The following is a 15,988-nucleotide window of genomic DNA, read 5'->3' as shown; positions in this document are numbered from 1 at the left end:
GTGTATGTGTGTGTGAGACTGTGAAAGCCTCAATGCAGTGGATTCATATCAATATAGCATTTGGAGTTTTGTGCGTGAGCATGAGTGTGTGTGTGTGCTTCGGATTGGCTCAGCAGGACTAAAGAAGTAACAAAAAGCAATTAAAGTAAAGATATGAGAGAGATGTTGACATGGACTGCATGAAAAACTTTTTATTTGCTTTCAATATCATTTTTGTACACGCAGATGTTGGGGAAAAAAAAAAAAAAAAAAGTTTATGCCAGCTTATCCAAATCGCTGGCTTGGATATTTTGAAAATATAATAGAAATTCAGCTCTCAAGCTGTACTGAGCTGGTAAAAACATCTATCGCCGAGTTTATTTACTCAGAATGAGGACCAGAGAAAAATAAAACGTAGCATTTCTGATGGAGCTTCAATTGCTTTATTTGGATGTTGTCACACCTTCAATAGATTTCACAGAGATGGTGAGGCGCTTGAGCTCACCGGGGCGTCTCGTCTCATAGTGAGGATTTCCCTGGTTTGAGTCCAGGCTGAGCTTGAAAGTGTGTGAGTGTGTGACTGGCTGTCTCTGTCTGCTCCTGTCCAGGCTGTCAGCTCCCCTGCCTTAGCTCATAGTCAGCTGGGATCGTCTCCAGTAACTTGCGACCAGAAGGTTGACGGTTGAACTTTAACCTAACGGAGCGACCTGGCACGGAAATCATGAACGCATTAATTGGAGCCAAACACTTTCTCAACACTGTTCCTCACAACTGCATCCATCCTGGTTCATGGCCAAAGCCAGTGCAACTGCTTAAAAGATACTTCTGCACCACTTGTGTTCATCTTTTAAAGAAAGTCTGCAGAGCTCATTCTTTTTTTTTTTTTTTCTTTTTGGGAAGCTTAAGCTCTCCCATGAATATCTGTACAAATCATGAAGTCAAAAATCTGATTTTTAAATTTTATGAGTTGCATTGAAATCCCATTTTCAGTCAACCAGAGTAAATCACAGTACATTATGCGTTTTGGTACCATCATCCCTTTACACTCATCCACACACACACACACGCAGCCTTAAGCTATGGATGATGCAGAGGAGGGGCAGCGGCCCACTGGTATGTCGGCTTTAGCAACAAGTTCCCACCGTTTCTGCATAATTGGCGTCAGACTCCGATTCCCATACTGTCTGATGTGTGAGAAGCAGCCAGAGGCTACTCGACCATGTGCCGCGCGCGCGTGTGTGTGTGTGTGTGTGTGAATACTGTACATAACCCACATGACATGTTTTGTTGCAGGGGCTTGCGGAAAGAAATTCGCACTGAACAAACAGATGCAGACAGGCACGCCACTGCGCCGCTACACAAATGTGCACTGATAGGTATTTTAAAAGTGTACGCTGCATTACATTCACATACATGAGCATTCGCGCCCTGCAAACACATACACCAGCGGACTCATACATACATACAGTTCACACATTAACCTCCTTATCTCTGCCAGGCAACATATCTCCAGCTTTCATTATCCGGGCACCGGCATAAATATTAATCCTATTCTTTGTACTTACACTCCTCGTGCTAATATTCACTGAGGCAGAGATAATACCGCGTGATGTACAGAACAGTAATCATTCAAAGCTCAATGAAAACAGTCAGATGGTGAATAATAAAAAAAAAAAAAAAAAAAAAAAAAGAAAACACATGAGTAATATGTATGAGATTCTGTATGAGCGAGCAAGTTAAAACGATTCCCTGCTCCCGGGGCCTCCAAGAGGATCAATTGTGACTGTGTGGCTGCCAAGCTTAAATTAGAGGGGACAAGTCTGTGTTTTCTTCTTTTGCATTGAGAATCAAACACTCAAGTGAACAGTCTATAAGGAATCCTTTTTGTTTAGACTGGCAGCGGTCTTAAAGACCAACAAAGTGGATGTCAAACACATGCGTGTCTCCAAAGACATGTGATATGCATGTATGCGTGCAGTTCTTCTGCATCTGTTGCGCAAGCATCGATGATTGTACACATCGTTTTGCATGAGCACGGCGAGAATGGTCACGTGACGGATCGATGCTCCTGTGCTGAAAGGTTTCCTGTTCTAATTCAACCTTCAGGACTGTCAAGAACCCAGCGGCATCATGTTTCCCTTCCAGATTTATATGGTAAGAGGAAGATTGAGAGGTGGGCGGAAAGGGAGTGCTGCCTTGACGAAAAGCAGAAGGTGATGTGGGAAAGGGGTGGCGGTGCTGGTGGTGGTGGTGGGGTCGCAGCAAAAACAAGACTAATGTTCATCACTGCAAGCCGGCTGGAAGAGGTGGTTGATGGCAGGAGGATAAGAGGTTGATGGAGAGCGGAGGGAGCTCTGAGGGATGTAGGTATTGTGCCGCGCAGCCGGATGGATTGGATGGACGTGGGCTGCATGTTTTGATGATTGGCTGCTTTTATGTAAAGTCTAAATGAGGGTATCTCCATTTGTTACCCTGAGATTGACAGCTAAAGAGACGGGGTGGAAGAGAAGACGGTAAAAGGATCAGAGTTCTCCCAAAAGGTTTTAAGAATACATGTTGACGTTGGCCTATAAAAACCCCCTTGTGTTTTCCAGTCAAGGTGTCTGGACTGCACTTTTCATTTAATGGACCAATCCTCTTGGCTGGATTCATCTCTTTTTTATTTATTTATTTTTTTTATTTCCTTGCTTCGTCCATGTGTGTTAAAGTTCACACTTGTTAAAGGCTTTACGGCAGTCAGATAAAGTTGTTGTTGACAATAGTCCACATTTCGAGAAGCTTTTCCCACTTGAGACAAACGCTTCAGAGAAGTGAGGTGAAATTGGTAGAAGTGTGTGTGTGTGAAGGGCTGTGTGACAAAACACAGATTGGAATAAGTAAAATGACTGTATGAGTTGCTAAGGAAAAGGAAATTTGGGTCTCTGTGTGCACTTAACATTTTGACAAATCATTGAAAACCGTGTTTTGAAGTTTACAGCTGAGGGCTCTCCTTTACACTCGGTCCCCTCTTAACAAGATAAAATAGTTCAATCAAGTGTCAGAGGAATCGCCGCGAGCAGATGAGATGGAGAAGAGAAGGATGGGAGAGATTTCTCAGGTCTCTTTTGATTCCGCCTTAACTGTTTTGTATTCATATGAGAGAGATAGAGAGAGAAATAGAGAGTGCCGGGATGCTCTCATATGAATACAAAACAGTCGAGCTGCAATCACGACTCCTGTGGGGAGTCTTCGGAGTAGGTGTATGTGTGCATGAAGATGATAAATAAGTAAGTATGTGGGGGTGTATATGTGTGTGGTATGAGGGAAATGAGGAAGAAGAGGGATGTAGAGCAAACAGACTGCTGCTTACTTAGACCTAATTGGGATGGTTTGTATGAAGGCGAAGGCACGGCGAGCGCTCACCTCCACGGAATGCGAGGCGGTGGCCTCTGTGACTCCGGTTTTCAGGATGGGAAACATACATGCACACAACGGGCTTTGAAAACACACTGAACAGACTTGGCAGCCTTTGTGTCCGTGTTGCGCTGACATTTACCGAGCTGTGTTCAGTGATTTACTGTGAGGTACACGGTGTAATGGAATGGAGGAGGCATTGTCGGGTGAATAAAAACAAAGTTCTCAAGCATTCTGGAGCAGCATCAAAGCAACTTGTGTTGAGACTTGCATGTTTTGAAATATCACTGTCAAACTCATTCACCCTTCCACAACTGCTGAATGAATCTAACAGATGCTTAAAGCATGAGTAATTCAGGTTAACAATGAGGTGATGGATTGAATACTTATTTTGTATGAAGATTTCAGCATCGTGGTTCATACTGTCCCACAACTACCTGTGAAAAATGCGCTCAGACTTTAATTTAGTATACGTTTCCCTGCATTATACTGAAAAAAAGTGGTAATGATATAAAATGACATGATGAACACGGTTACAGCAATAACATGAATGCTTCCAAATGGCGAGATGAGCAAGGCACATTAAGTCGATGCTGCTTTTGAAGCTGACATTTATCAATTCGGCACACTGCTTTTATATGCAATGAAAGGCTTTTAGAATCTCAAATTCTTAGAAACCATCCAAATGGCATTATTGGACACTTTATTTAATGTGTTAAGCAAAGGAGTTAAGAGGAGAAATTACGAACAGGGAACTGCATTGAACACCTCTACAAAATATTTTCACAATGTGAGGTGCGTATTATAAGACACAGTTTGCTCCAAAAACTGGACGCTGACGATGAAAAACGTATGTGCGTCATTGTTCTGTATCCTACGTGGCTGAGATCAGTGATTTCACCCAAGCAGCAGCAACCACTGGATGTTATATCAGTGAAATGACTCACTTGCTCCCTGAGCGCAGCGATTCGTTTGATCTCGTTATTATCACTTCACGCCGGTATTCCACTCACTGCTTCGTACCGACGTTCTCCTTCCATCAATAACAATTGGCAAATTGGTTTGGGGCTATTAAGATGTCTGCTGTCACTCAGCCCAACTTCTGGGTTCCACATAAACTCGGCACAGTTTGATTAGTGTGCTACCTTCAGCTGCACCATCTCATACACAAGGAATCCCTGGGCTAATGCATTTGCAAATTCCTCTCAATAATGAATTGCGCGCGTAGGATCAAAGGCATGGATGTGGAGCGCGCCATGCAGTGGAGTGCCAGGGACTCCGAGTGAAGGTACTAATGAACCTAACTGAGCAATCAGGAGGGACCGGGGAATGTCAGATGTTCGTGCTGTGGGAGAAGACGCGTGCACAACGGAATCCGTGAAGACGGTGCGCATGCACGGTGTGCAAAAAAACATTAGTAACAGTACAATGAAGTGGAAAAATAAATAAAAAAATCCATGCAGCGCTTCATTTAATTGTTAGAGAATGTTCATGTTGCTCTACTGCAGCACAGTGGAACGGAATGACCAAAACACCAGTTTTACCACTGCAGTGTTACTATTCAGGTTATCTGAGAAATCAGGCTGATGCGAAAATCTATATATACTGCTACAGTAGCACAAGATTAACAGTCAGAAACGTTTTAATTTTAAAATAAAAAAAAAATTACAAAACACATTTCAACAGGAAAATCTTATTGCTGCAATGACAAGAACAATTCGACTCTTTGAAAAAAAGAACATTTTAAAGCATAGATCATGGGGTTTCCCTCCGTATTTGTAACCAAATTCCATGCATGGTTAAATTAAAAACACAAAACGCGGGTTAGCCAAATTGCATATAATTGCTATTTACTATCTCATAGCAAGTGTATTTATGACAAATATGTGTCATTCTATCATGTATGGAACATTTCATTTCATGTACAAAAATCATGGAGATACAACGTCCCATTATGAAGTGCATGTGATTTTCGTAGGAATGCTTAATCCAATTTATGAGAAGAGAGATTATAGACATTCCACTTAAACCATCTATTGTGTCCTCTGCCTCTTCTGCATGTTCCTTCACACACACATGTACTTATGGATTTAACGGCATTCTCTCTGAAGTGTGCCATGCCCGGAGCGCCTTCCCTCCCTCAAGTGCAGAAGCTTACACGAATATTACATTAGTTTACATTGCCGCCTCGTGACGGCGCATAAACACTTTTAATACTCCGGTGTTCCATAATGGTTTCTCATTTCTGTGTTGTCAAACATGGGAGTTATCAGAGGCGTGATGATGTACAACGGACATTGGTTTTAACAAGTTGAATGTACCGAAATGGATTCATACTAAAGCGAACTCCGGCGGGTGGAAAGGCTTCGATACGCCCAAGGACATCGTCTTGTTAAAAATGTATAAGGTGTGATGGTGATACTGTGCTGTGGTCTAAAGAATTCTGCAAAGCCTGCGCATTATCTCACACCTGTATGTATAAGAAGTCCAAATGGGGTGATTACACACACAAAAGTCACAAGGTGCTCTTTTTTTTTTTTTTTTGGTTTTGTTTTTTGCTTGAGGGGCGAAGGAAACACCGGCGCTTTGAATTACCGGGGTGGGCCGAGGTGAGAGGAGGTGAAATGAGGTGAGGAAAAGAAGCGTTTCATGAATAGACTGACGACGGCAGGAGAACTGAAGGAGAAAAAAGAAATCTAATCTAATACACAAGGTGTTATCTATCAAGCAAATGCAATGCTGAGGGAAAGCTGTGGGCTGGTGTGAGGCTCAGCCTGCTTCCAAAAGTATGGCGTCAATACTTTATTTTTCATGATTCACATCATTTCATTTCTTTATGTAAACTGAGACGGGCCTGATTATGTTGAGATCAGAGACTCATGAGGGAGACGCCACCCGTTGCAGGACTTAGTAGCGATTAGCTAAATTCGTCATCTCGACCAGTGATTGGACGGAATGAGGAGTTGAATTCGTCTTTTGTGATGAAAAAAGTGGCCAATATGACGAATGAGCTTGAAACTGCAAACTTGAAGCGGCACCAATGTGAGACAGTGTGGAGGCCTAAATATTTATCCTTTATCCTCAGTGAAAAAGAACTCATCATTATAGAACATATTAAAAATAAATGTATTTCACACATAGTGTGCTATGAGGCCCCTTCTTTGTATGGAATTGTACAGGGTGTGGAGGAATCGCCTCGGTTTACAATGGTAAAAGTTTGGGTCCCTCAAGTAAACGGATGGTTGCCACAGAGCCAGACGGCTGAATGTCCACTGCCTCTCAAATCAGCTGCAGAAACCAATAACTGCTTTATTCGTGTCCCAGCATTGCTGACCACACTCGGGTCAAATTGACATCTTTCAGAGACCCGATGATCCCGGACGTCTGCGACGATGAAGCTCATCACGACCGGAACCTTGCCAGAGCTGCATCCACGCAACTTTGTTGAGCGGCTTATTTGTGATTGGGGAATGCGAGGCTGAAATATGAACTGTGTTTGAACTATGTCAGTCTCAACTTTTGTTTAATTGATTGATATTTTATTCCCTAGTTTGTAATCACTGGTTGAATGTTTAGTGTTGTTTTTCTCTGTACATTTTTTTTTTTTAAGCCAATCAGACTTCTTTTGCTGGTATAACATGATGGCTAAGTAACATTATACAACCCCAGGCCAAAAATTCAATACAAAATCCAAACAGTTTCAAATTTACTTATTAAATTATATACATTTTAATCGAAACAAACAAATCAAATCAAATGCGAATTTTGATTTGGCCTGGTCTGAAACCTGAAGGCTGCGTTTCCTCGCGCTGTTGTAACTCAGCTATTGGCCAACAGCAGCTCGCCGAAGATTGATTGCACAGCGGCCTGAGAAAGTGATGAATACCACTGCACACAAAAAAAAAAAGAGAGAGAGAGGGGGTGGGGGTGGGGCTAAATTGGAAGTATATTGAAAGGTGGTAGATTGAAAGAAAGCCCGCTCAAAGAACAAAGTAATCAGAAAAGTCGAACGCACACCAAAAGAAGGAAATCAAAGTGTACTGCTCAGACCTAATCGTGCTTCCAGGCGCCGCCTCGATGGTCCACATGCAGTGCAGGTTGTGCTCGTATGGCGCCGGGTAGCCCGGAGACAGGATCCGACCGGAGGGCTCCTCCTTGATGGTGCCGCCACACTCGGCTGCAAAGAAAGACAAAAAGAATCATGAAGTTAAATAAACGGAACGACGCAAGTAGGTTAAGACACTCGCCACAGAAACTGCACGGCCCTACTTTCAGGAAAGTGCATCTCATCAGTTCCCTCTCATCATTATTAATTATTGACAAAGCAGTCAAACTCGATCATCTCGCGCGCAATCTGAATGATAGGAGGGAGAGCAGCCAACTCAATATACTCAATGTGTCTCTTTGGCTCGGCGAAGGCAGCCCGCCACCTCCGCCATGATCTCATAGACCTGTTGACTGAACACCCTGATATTCAATTTATCAGACAGCAGTTCAAGCTCGACTTTCATAAAATATGCTTTGATTGATGTGGCAAATATTTCAGGTTATTTTTAGGCATCAATCAAGGAAGGAAAAAAAAAGAAGAAAAAAAACAAACCCACAGTATTCGTGTGCAAAGCAGATGTGTGACTGTCAGATTAAACTATCACTGAGCGACATGATAGGTAGATCATAGGAAAAGAGTGGGAGACTTGTCAAGAACCGCTGGTTCATTAGACGTGTGTCAATCACCGAGCGCGTGGTAACGGTGGCCGCAGCCGGTGTGGTTTTTCTAACGAGGCGGCATAAGCTCAGTCTCTCAATAAACTGACAACATCGAAACACACATTTCTGAAATGGCAACGCTAACTCACAGGCCAAAACATTTTGTCAAGAACAGTGGGAAGAATTGAGTTCGTTTTTTTTTCACTCCCCCCCTCCCTCGTGTAATGAATTGCTATCAGAAACACTTGGTGACTGAAAAGCAATTTCCAGGCCTCCTTCAATTACCACCTCCTACTTCCAATGAAAAAAATCTCCGACAACATCAGATTTAAAGTGTTTTTGTTCACTTTTTTTTGAAGCAATCTTAACTGACAAGAGGATGTTAAAAGTTTCTGGTTTTATTTTTGTTTTCCCCTTGAGACAAAAACAGCTCCTTTAAACAGGAGGAAAACAGTGATGAAAACTGGAGCTGAACTACAGTAACAACAAAGGGTGAAACTGAGAATGGGGAGTAGGAAACCGCCTATATTAACACAATTCGCCAGTGGAGCACGGGCATGAACAAACTCAGGCTTCTACGAGAACGTCATCGAGAACTGTCAGCTGTCACCACAATTCTTGCGGCTGCTTGTCTTAATCCAACATTCTACCTGTAACATTGTTGTGCTCTTAAATAGATTACATATTTGAACAGGTAGGTTTTCATTTCTGCTTACGAAGGAAGGGATGGCAGAAGAATATTGGAAAGAGAGTTCAAACTGAACACGCTGATCTTTCCACTTTTCCAGCTTTGTTCATCCTGTTTTTTTTTTTTTGTTTTTTTTTTTTTAAGAAAACTTGCCGTTTCATGGAGTGAGAAGAGAAGGTGGTGATCTATCACAGTAAGACAAAGCCATCTCTTTCTTCTCGCCTTATGACCTAAGAAACTACTGTTCAATGCCGCCATGGCAGTGTAACTCTCCCAGCAGCTCCAACCCTTCAATCTCTGTCTCCAGACTCCTCTTTCTAAAATCAACTCAGGTTTCTCCGTCTTCGTCTCGGTTTCTCCTCAAAGCGGCTTCAAATTGCTCTCTGAATGAGAATAGTGAGTCTGCGGCTGATCATAGAGATTCAGAGATGTGGTTTGTTTCCTAACATGGGGATAAAATATCCACAGAAATCCCAACAAATCAAACAGAAGGCATGCAGGTTTGTATTTGCTTGAGCACTGGGCATTAATATGTACAAATACACTCACCAGCCACTTCATTAGGTATTCTGTGCTTTCTCATGCTTATTAATGGGGCGATCACAGTATTAGAAGCACGGCTTAATGGGAAGCGGATAAACAGGAAACTACAACTTCCAACCTCAATGGTAATCTCAAGTAAAAACTATTATCATATATTATGATACTAGGTCGCATCAGACTGCACAACTGGGGGACGAGTGCGTGCCGCATTCTCCGCTAAAGGTTATCTACAAAATGTGTGCTAAGTATAATTAAAGTCCAAGTCTGTAAAGCCTCAGTTGTCCGCCTCCGAAACCTGCCAACTTTTTTTCTTTCCCGTGACTTTCAGGACGCAAAGTCTGCCCACTATCTTCACCTCAGGTCCTCTCTCCACGCTCCCTCCCCGCCGCCTGTTCCCGTCTGTGTCTCATCTATGTTCGGTCTGTCCTCGCTTTCGGGAAATAATCTCGCCATTACAAACGGAAACAGTCCCTCATCGGCTCCTAAATTCACTCTGGCTGTTAAGCTATCGTCTGCTGTGAAAGGAGCACGGGGAGGACAAATGTGTGCAGGGATATACAGTTTTCTGAATGTTGTTTATACCCACAGATGAAATTACCTGTCAGTTTGGGCTGAGGAGGGGAGCTGAGCAATGCTATTCTAATCACCTTGGCTGATGTCAAAAAAGAAGAAGAAGAAAAAAAAAAAAAAAAGCACCTGCCTGCCTGTTTTTCCTCTTGGTGAGTTTCAGGCTGGTTTCTGAGTCACTGTCAAAATGCCGCCTGGGAGCAGGTCTAAAAATTGCTCTGGGTGTCTTAACATGGCTTTACACAGGCAGAGGCTGTATGTGTATAAATAGTATTTTAATACTTGAGGAAAATATGCATAACACAGTTGTGTCAGCTGGCAACAAATGGCGGAGGAATTGTATTTTGTAAATGAAATAAACAAACTTGCCTTCAGCATGGCGGGTAGAGTTAATATAGTGATTTTTATTTTAGTAAAAAAAACTATATATATATATATATATATATATATATATATATATATATATATATATATATATATATATATATATATATATATATATATATATATATACATATATATATATATACGGAAAGGAGGAATTTGCAATTGTGATGCAATGTGAATACGAAGAGCTAAATGCAGCACAGTCATTTCAGGATGAGATAATGCACTGAATAAGGTGCTGGGAAGGCAACCAAATGGATGCCCCTAAAATAGCAGAGCTAAAACAGACCGCAGAGCTTTTTCCAGACCTGCGCCGGTATATTCACATTGTTATTTGGAAGAGGAACTGGGTCAGGCATCAGCCAACTAAGACTAAGAGATGTGCCAAACAGCGAAAGACACTGAGATAAATACTATAAGATGCAACACAATGTTGGCTTTTATCGTGATATTTAAGACAATGCAATCAAAAGACAACATATAAAAGCATGCAACATTATGTTAATATGAAGTACTGTGCATTGTTTGTAATGTTTCCTCCGACTACTATTAGGTACTGAGGTGTTTGTACCATGACTATCGTTAAACTTTTTGCAAATCCACTTTAATAACTGACTGAAGTTCAAATTTGACATAATACACGCTGCCTTTTCAGAGTTTTGACTCACTTTCAGTGCAGCATCGTTAGTGGACACATTCACCGAAGACGAGAGTGGAATCTGATGCAAATTTCAGATCTAATTTACGACGCTTGCGAATGCTTTTAAGTATTTAAATTGGGCTGGAATGCTATTGGCACCAATCAGATCAGAAGTCAGACTCATTACAGCTCCGCAAGACTTTGGCGCCGTGCATAACTCACCCACACAGAGTGGAAGGGGGCTGTCCCACGCCCTCCTCTCCCCCCTGAGGCACGTCAGCACCTCGGGTCCTTTGAGCGTGTAGCCGGGGTCACAGCTGTACGACACGGTGCTCCCCGCAAAATGCCCTTTGTCCTCTCGCTTGTAGCCAAACTGCGGCACACCTGGATCCTCACATTTCACCAGCTCGAAACCTTCAATCGGCAGAGAGGAGTGGGAGAAACAGTTGAGCGAGAGGCATAAGGTGAAGAAAAACTGAAGACAGGATATGCGAATGTGACTGGTAATTATGCATAAGACGCACAGTGTGTTGGTGTGCGCATGGGAGTGTGTTACTCACTTGTGAAGTGCAGTTCAAAGCCTTTGCTGGTGTTATCCGCATTGCTGATGAACTCTAGCCACATGGAGCTGGAGGTGGAGTTCAGGGTTGTGTCTAGCATCTCGTTGCCTGTAAACACCCCCAGCAGACGAGCCTTATTGCTGCTGCCATCAAAGACCTGGACGGGGGCGGGGGGGGGGGGGGGGGGGGGGGGGAGAGACGAGGGCGAGAGTGGGAGGAAGCACGTGAATTAAGGTGATCGGGGGTGGCGCGCGCGGCCGATATGCTAACAAGGTGTTCACACAAGAGATGAGAGGGAGGACGACAAACTCCCACCGCCCCCTCACTTTGACTATGTCGTCCTCCTCCAGCCGAAAGTCCCGCGCTCGCAGCTGAATGCCTTTGCCGGGCTGCGTCTGGATGGAGTAGATGCATTCGTGGTTGTTGCCGTAGTAACCGGGGTAGTTGGGCGAGAGCAGCACCCCTTGCATGCCAGTCACGGATGAGCCGCATTCAGCTAGAGAAAAGAGAGAGAGGAGGGTAGGGAAGGAGGAGAGACGGAGGAGGCGGTGGTGGTGTTGGAGAGAGCAGAGGACATGTCAATCGCTATATGCTTGAAACTCAGAGTGTATTTATTCATGCTGTCATGCACAGGGAGACGGGAAGAGGTGATGAGGAGGGGAATGTGGTCACTGACTATACCTGAATGTTGAATGGCACATCATCATAATCGCGCTGCAATCTGAATATGATTAACAGTAATTTCAGCTCTATTTGAAAATTGCTTCGTCTGAATCACACCGGGGGAAAAAGTAAAGAAAAAAAAAAAGGAGGGTGGGGGGGACAAAGTTGTCTGCAGAAAAATGCCTGCTGGAATTTAAATGACCACAAATGTACCTCGACTTTGTGAATGCGACGAGGTAAGATAAGGTAAGGTGATTGCACTGACTTGGAGGTATGCTGAAAAGTATCAAATTTCCGAAATGGGGCTGAATATTTCCAAAAAAAAAAAAAAATGAGTAGAAATAAAAAAGAATATCAAAATATGCCTTCTCTCTCATCCCACATACACCTCGATACACCCAGAGGCAGAAAAAGACCAACAAACTAAGAAATGGCAGCTTAAAGCTACAGAAAACGGAGGATGAGCAGGGAAGGCAGTAAAGTAAATATTCAAAAGTTTCACTCAGCAAATTGCTTGGCCTACTTTCACAAACATAAACATCCAGAAAAAAACCACTAGGAATATGAATGAGAGGAATTAACTAGGCTAGGTCGGGGTGGAGGTCTCCTTATGACCTGTTCACGCAGATTCTTTGTGATTGGTCCAGTTTCCCTCTTCAACCCATGACTTGTGACTCTAAATTGACAGAAAGTGTGCAACTGTCTGTATGTGTTGGCCCTGTGATCGGCTGACGCTCTACTTGGTTTTCACCGTTTTATCCCTCACAGTCAGCTGGGATCAACTCCAGTTGGCTAAAGCAGGGCTTCCACACTGCAATTGTTCTCGTCAAAGTATACTAAAAACCATAAGTAGGCCGATTATCATGGTTCGTCGTTTACCATTTAAAGCATCCGCATAAAAAAAACAAACAGGAATTTTATCTGCACGTGTAAATGCAGCTCTCAGGCTCTGCTGCATGATCGACTCAACACTGTGACCCCATTCTCTGCAGTTTGACCTTTGATGTTTCCCATGTATAAACAACAGGCTGCATCAATAATTAACATATTTCAATGTCATCCTCATTAGAGCTGCTGCACTATATAATTTGGACAAATTCGAAAAAAGCCGTTTCTGGGAAGGCGTCCAATGAAAGGGACAAAATGTTGGCGTACGGGGGAGGACGTGGTCATGAAGGGAATTAAATGGGAGCAGCCTCGTTTTCAATCACGACTGACAATTTTGCGCGTATCTTAATTGGTGGGGGGGTGTGTGAATGCGCTGGCGTGGCAGAGACGGGGAGGGGAGGGGAGGGGAGGGGAGGGGGTGACAAAAGCCAAAATAAAGTTTGTGACCACCTACCAACACACCTTGGCAGAGGGGAGCTCCACACCCGCCTCCTGCCCCCTAAGCACACCACCCTCGCCGGACCCTCCAGCCGGTAACCCGGGAAACAGGAAAAGATGAGGGCGTCGCCGACGCCGTACTGCAGGCCTTTCCTGGTGCTGTAAGGTGGGATTCCTGGATCCTCGCATGGCTCCAAATCATACTCTGTATAAACAAGAAAGAGTCGTTTCTTTCACTCAGAAATGATCACTTTATTGGTACTCATCCATCTGATTAGTGAAAAGCTGCAAACTGAATTTATTAGGACTTTTCTCTGTTTCAGATATTTAAAAAAAAACTTAGCAAATATTCCTTTGAATCTACGCTGCCATCTAAGCATCAAAACACCATATGGTATTTACCAAAGTTATCAAAGCTGTGCTTTCAAAAGGACTCATGAAACGCATTATTTCAATCATTGAGCCCCTACTGAGAAAGGTGCTGTTTGATTTTTTTTCAAACTGTCAATAACAATTTATTACTTCTGTTTGTTGGCATCTTCTTTTCATTCCATCTTTGTGCAAAAACAGAGGAAAAAATGGGTCTGCACACACTGCATGCCTTTTAGCCTGAACTTGAAAATGATCAGTCGCCTGGTTTCCTGTTTTATGACTTCAATGTACGTGATTAAACTTTCTCTGGGGACTTTTCTTTTGTCTTTTTCTGTCTTTTGGAACACTGCTGCTTGTGTGTGCCTTTAGAAAAAAAAAGATGCTTGCTTTGAAAATTTGAATTTCTAAAAACATGCGAAATACATTAGTAATAGACGTTTTTAAATGACCCACGCTGTGAGCTGCACTTGAACGCCCCTCAGATTGCACAACCCTAAAGAAGTTAATCACACTAAACAACGCGTGGCACAAACTCTCAGCAAAAGATTGTTCTGCTCAGTTGATGAAGAACAGAGAGACTGATACTTATTTCATCAACATTTCAGCACAATATCATGCAGCTCAGACATGTAACCGTCTGCTGGCAGAACATCAAGAAATCTGGCATGCTGCCATTAGCAAAACATGATTTTTCTTAAAAATCAGAGCAGGAATTACACCAGTACACAGATGAAGGATATGGCCGGCTCTTATCTTAGTTTTTTTCCTGAATGATGGGCATGGCCAAACACAATCGCGCTTGTGCTTTTCGAAGCGACTGAGTTGATTCTCACCGGAGAAAGTGATGTTGAAGCCCTCGTAGGACACGGAAAAGTCAGAGAGAAAGCGGATCTGCGCGGTGTAGTTCCCAAACAGGCCGGCGCTGAGAGGCGGCGGCAGCGTGGATCCCGTCAGTCTCCAGAGCGGCTGCGAGAAGCTGCTGTTCTCTGTCACTAGCAGGTGATCGTGAGGACTCTCCAGGTGGAAGGTGTGGAAGGTGAACTGGACGCCTAAAGCAGAGACAAAGAAATGTATCACTATGTGCATTATTCTTTAAAAAAAAAGTTTGCTAATTAAGCGAGAGAGGTAAAAACACTGACTGAATCCTTCAGTTAAAGCAATAGTTTCAGTTTCATAAGGCACACAGCAGCAATTCCCTGTCTTCCTCCCCTCTGACTTATCAAACACATTCCACCCACGCGCACTGAGCATCTGCAAATAAGGCTGCGTCAATTTGATGGGAGCGCTCAACCAAAGGTGACAAGACTGGAGAGTCATCCCTTGGCGCCGTAGCCTTAGGCCAGCCTCTCAGCACCGCAGGCTCACAAAGACGGCTTGTTCGGCAAAATAAAAAGGCCACTCGGTAGGAAATGACTTTGTAAGGGAAATTGAATTTGACTGCTGCATGTGTTGACACGGCGTTCCTTTGCTCACCTTTGCCATGGGAGGTCTCGATTATCCATGTGCAGTTTAGGTTGTGCGGGTAGAAGTCCGGGAAGCCGGGAGACAGGATGGTGCCGACGTTGCCCTGGATGTAACCTCCGCACAGCGCTGGGGAGAGAGGGAGAGAGAGAGAGAGAGAGAGAGAGAGAGAGAGAGAGAGAGAGAGAGAGAGAGAGAGAGAGAGAGAGAGAGAGAGAGAGAGAGAGAGAGAGAGAGAGAGAGAGAGAGAGAGAGAGGGACATGAATGAAGGGTGGACCGGCAGGAGAAAGAGACAAGAGAGGCAGAGTCAGAGAGGGCATGGGAGAAAATTAAAAGTATGATTTGTCTGCGCATTTACAATGCAGTGAATGCATTTCACAAGAGGTGCCCTTCAAGATAGCATAAAAGGAGAGAGTGGTATTATCAATATCATTACAGAGTCGGCAGGAATCGATACTGTCCTTAAATATAAAAGCATTTTACAAATGAGGAAGGAGAAAAACATCAAAGGGTGTGCTTACTGCTGTACATATAAAACATTTCTGATGAAAGGAAGCAGAAACTTTTAAAGTCTGAAAACAAGACTCATTGGGACAAAAAAAGAAACGCTATCATCTTATATGGATTTTATAATAACTCGGGAATATATGGCAATCTGAATGTGATGCAATATGAAGCAAAGTGCTCAAAATGATTTCTCA

General features: G+C 43.4%; 1 protein-coding gene across 1 annotated transcript in view; it reads right to left on the bottom strand.

Annotated features, from left to right (window-relative positions):
* Positions 1-15,988, bottom strand: part of LOC115409692 (CUB and sushi domain-containing protein 1-like) — a 231,056-nt gene that overhangs the window by 71,986 nt on the left and 143,082 nt on the right. Inside the window, exons 20-26 of the mRNA XM_030120960.1 lie at positions 15,299-15,415; positions 14,659-14,874; positions 13,470-13,658; positions 11,791-11,960; positions 11,465-11,621; positions 11,127-11,318; positions 7,423-7,549 (exon numbers count right to left, since the gene is read on the bottom strand). Of these exons, the coding sequence (XP_029976820.1) occupies positions 7,423-7,549; positions 11,127-11,318; positions 11,465-11,621; positions 11,791-11,960; positions 13,470-13,658; positions 14,659-14,874; positions 15,299-15,415 (1,168 nt within the window). The remainder of the gene's footprint in view (positions 1-7,422; positions 7,550-11,126; positions 11,319-11,464; positions 11,622-11,790; positions 11,961-13,469; positions 13,659-14,658; positions 14,875-15,298; positions 15,416-15,988) is intronic.

This window comes from Salarias fasciatus, chromosome 22 (assembly GCF_902148845.1).
Source record: "Salarias fasciatus chromosome 22, fSalaFa1.1, whole genome shotgun sequence".
NCBI lineage: Eukaryota > Metazoa > Chordata > Actinopteri > Blenniiformes > Blenniidae > Salarias > Salarias fasciatus.
This window is presented reverse-complemented; position numbering and strand designations above follow the sequence as displayed.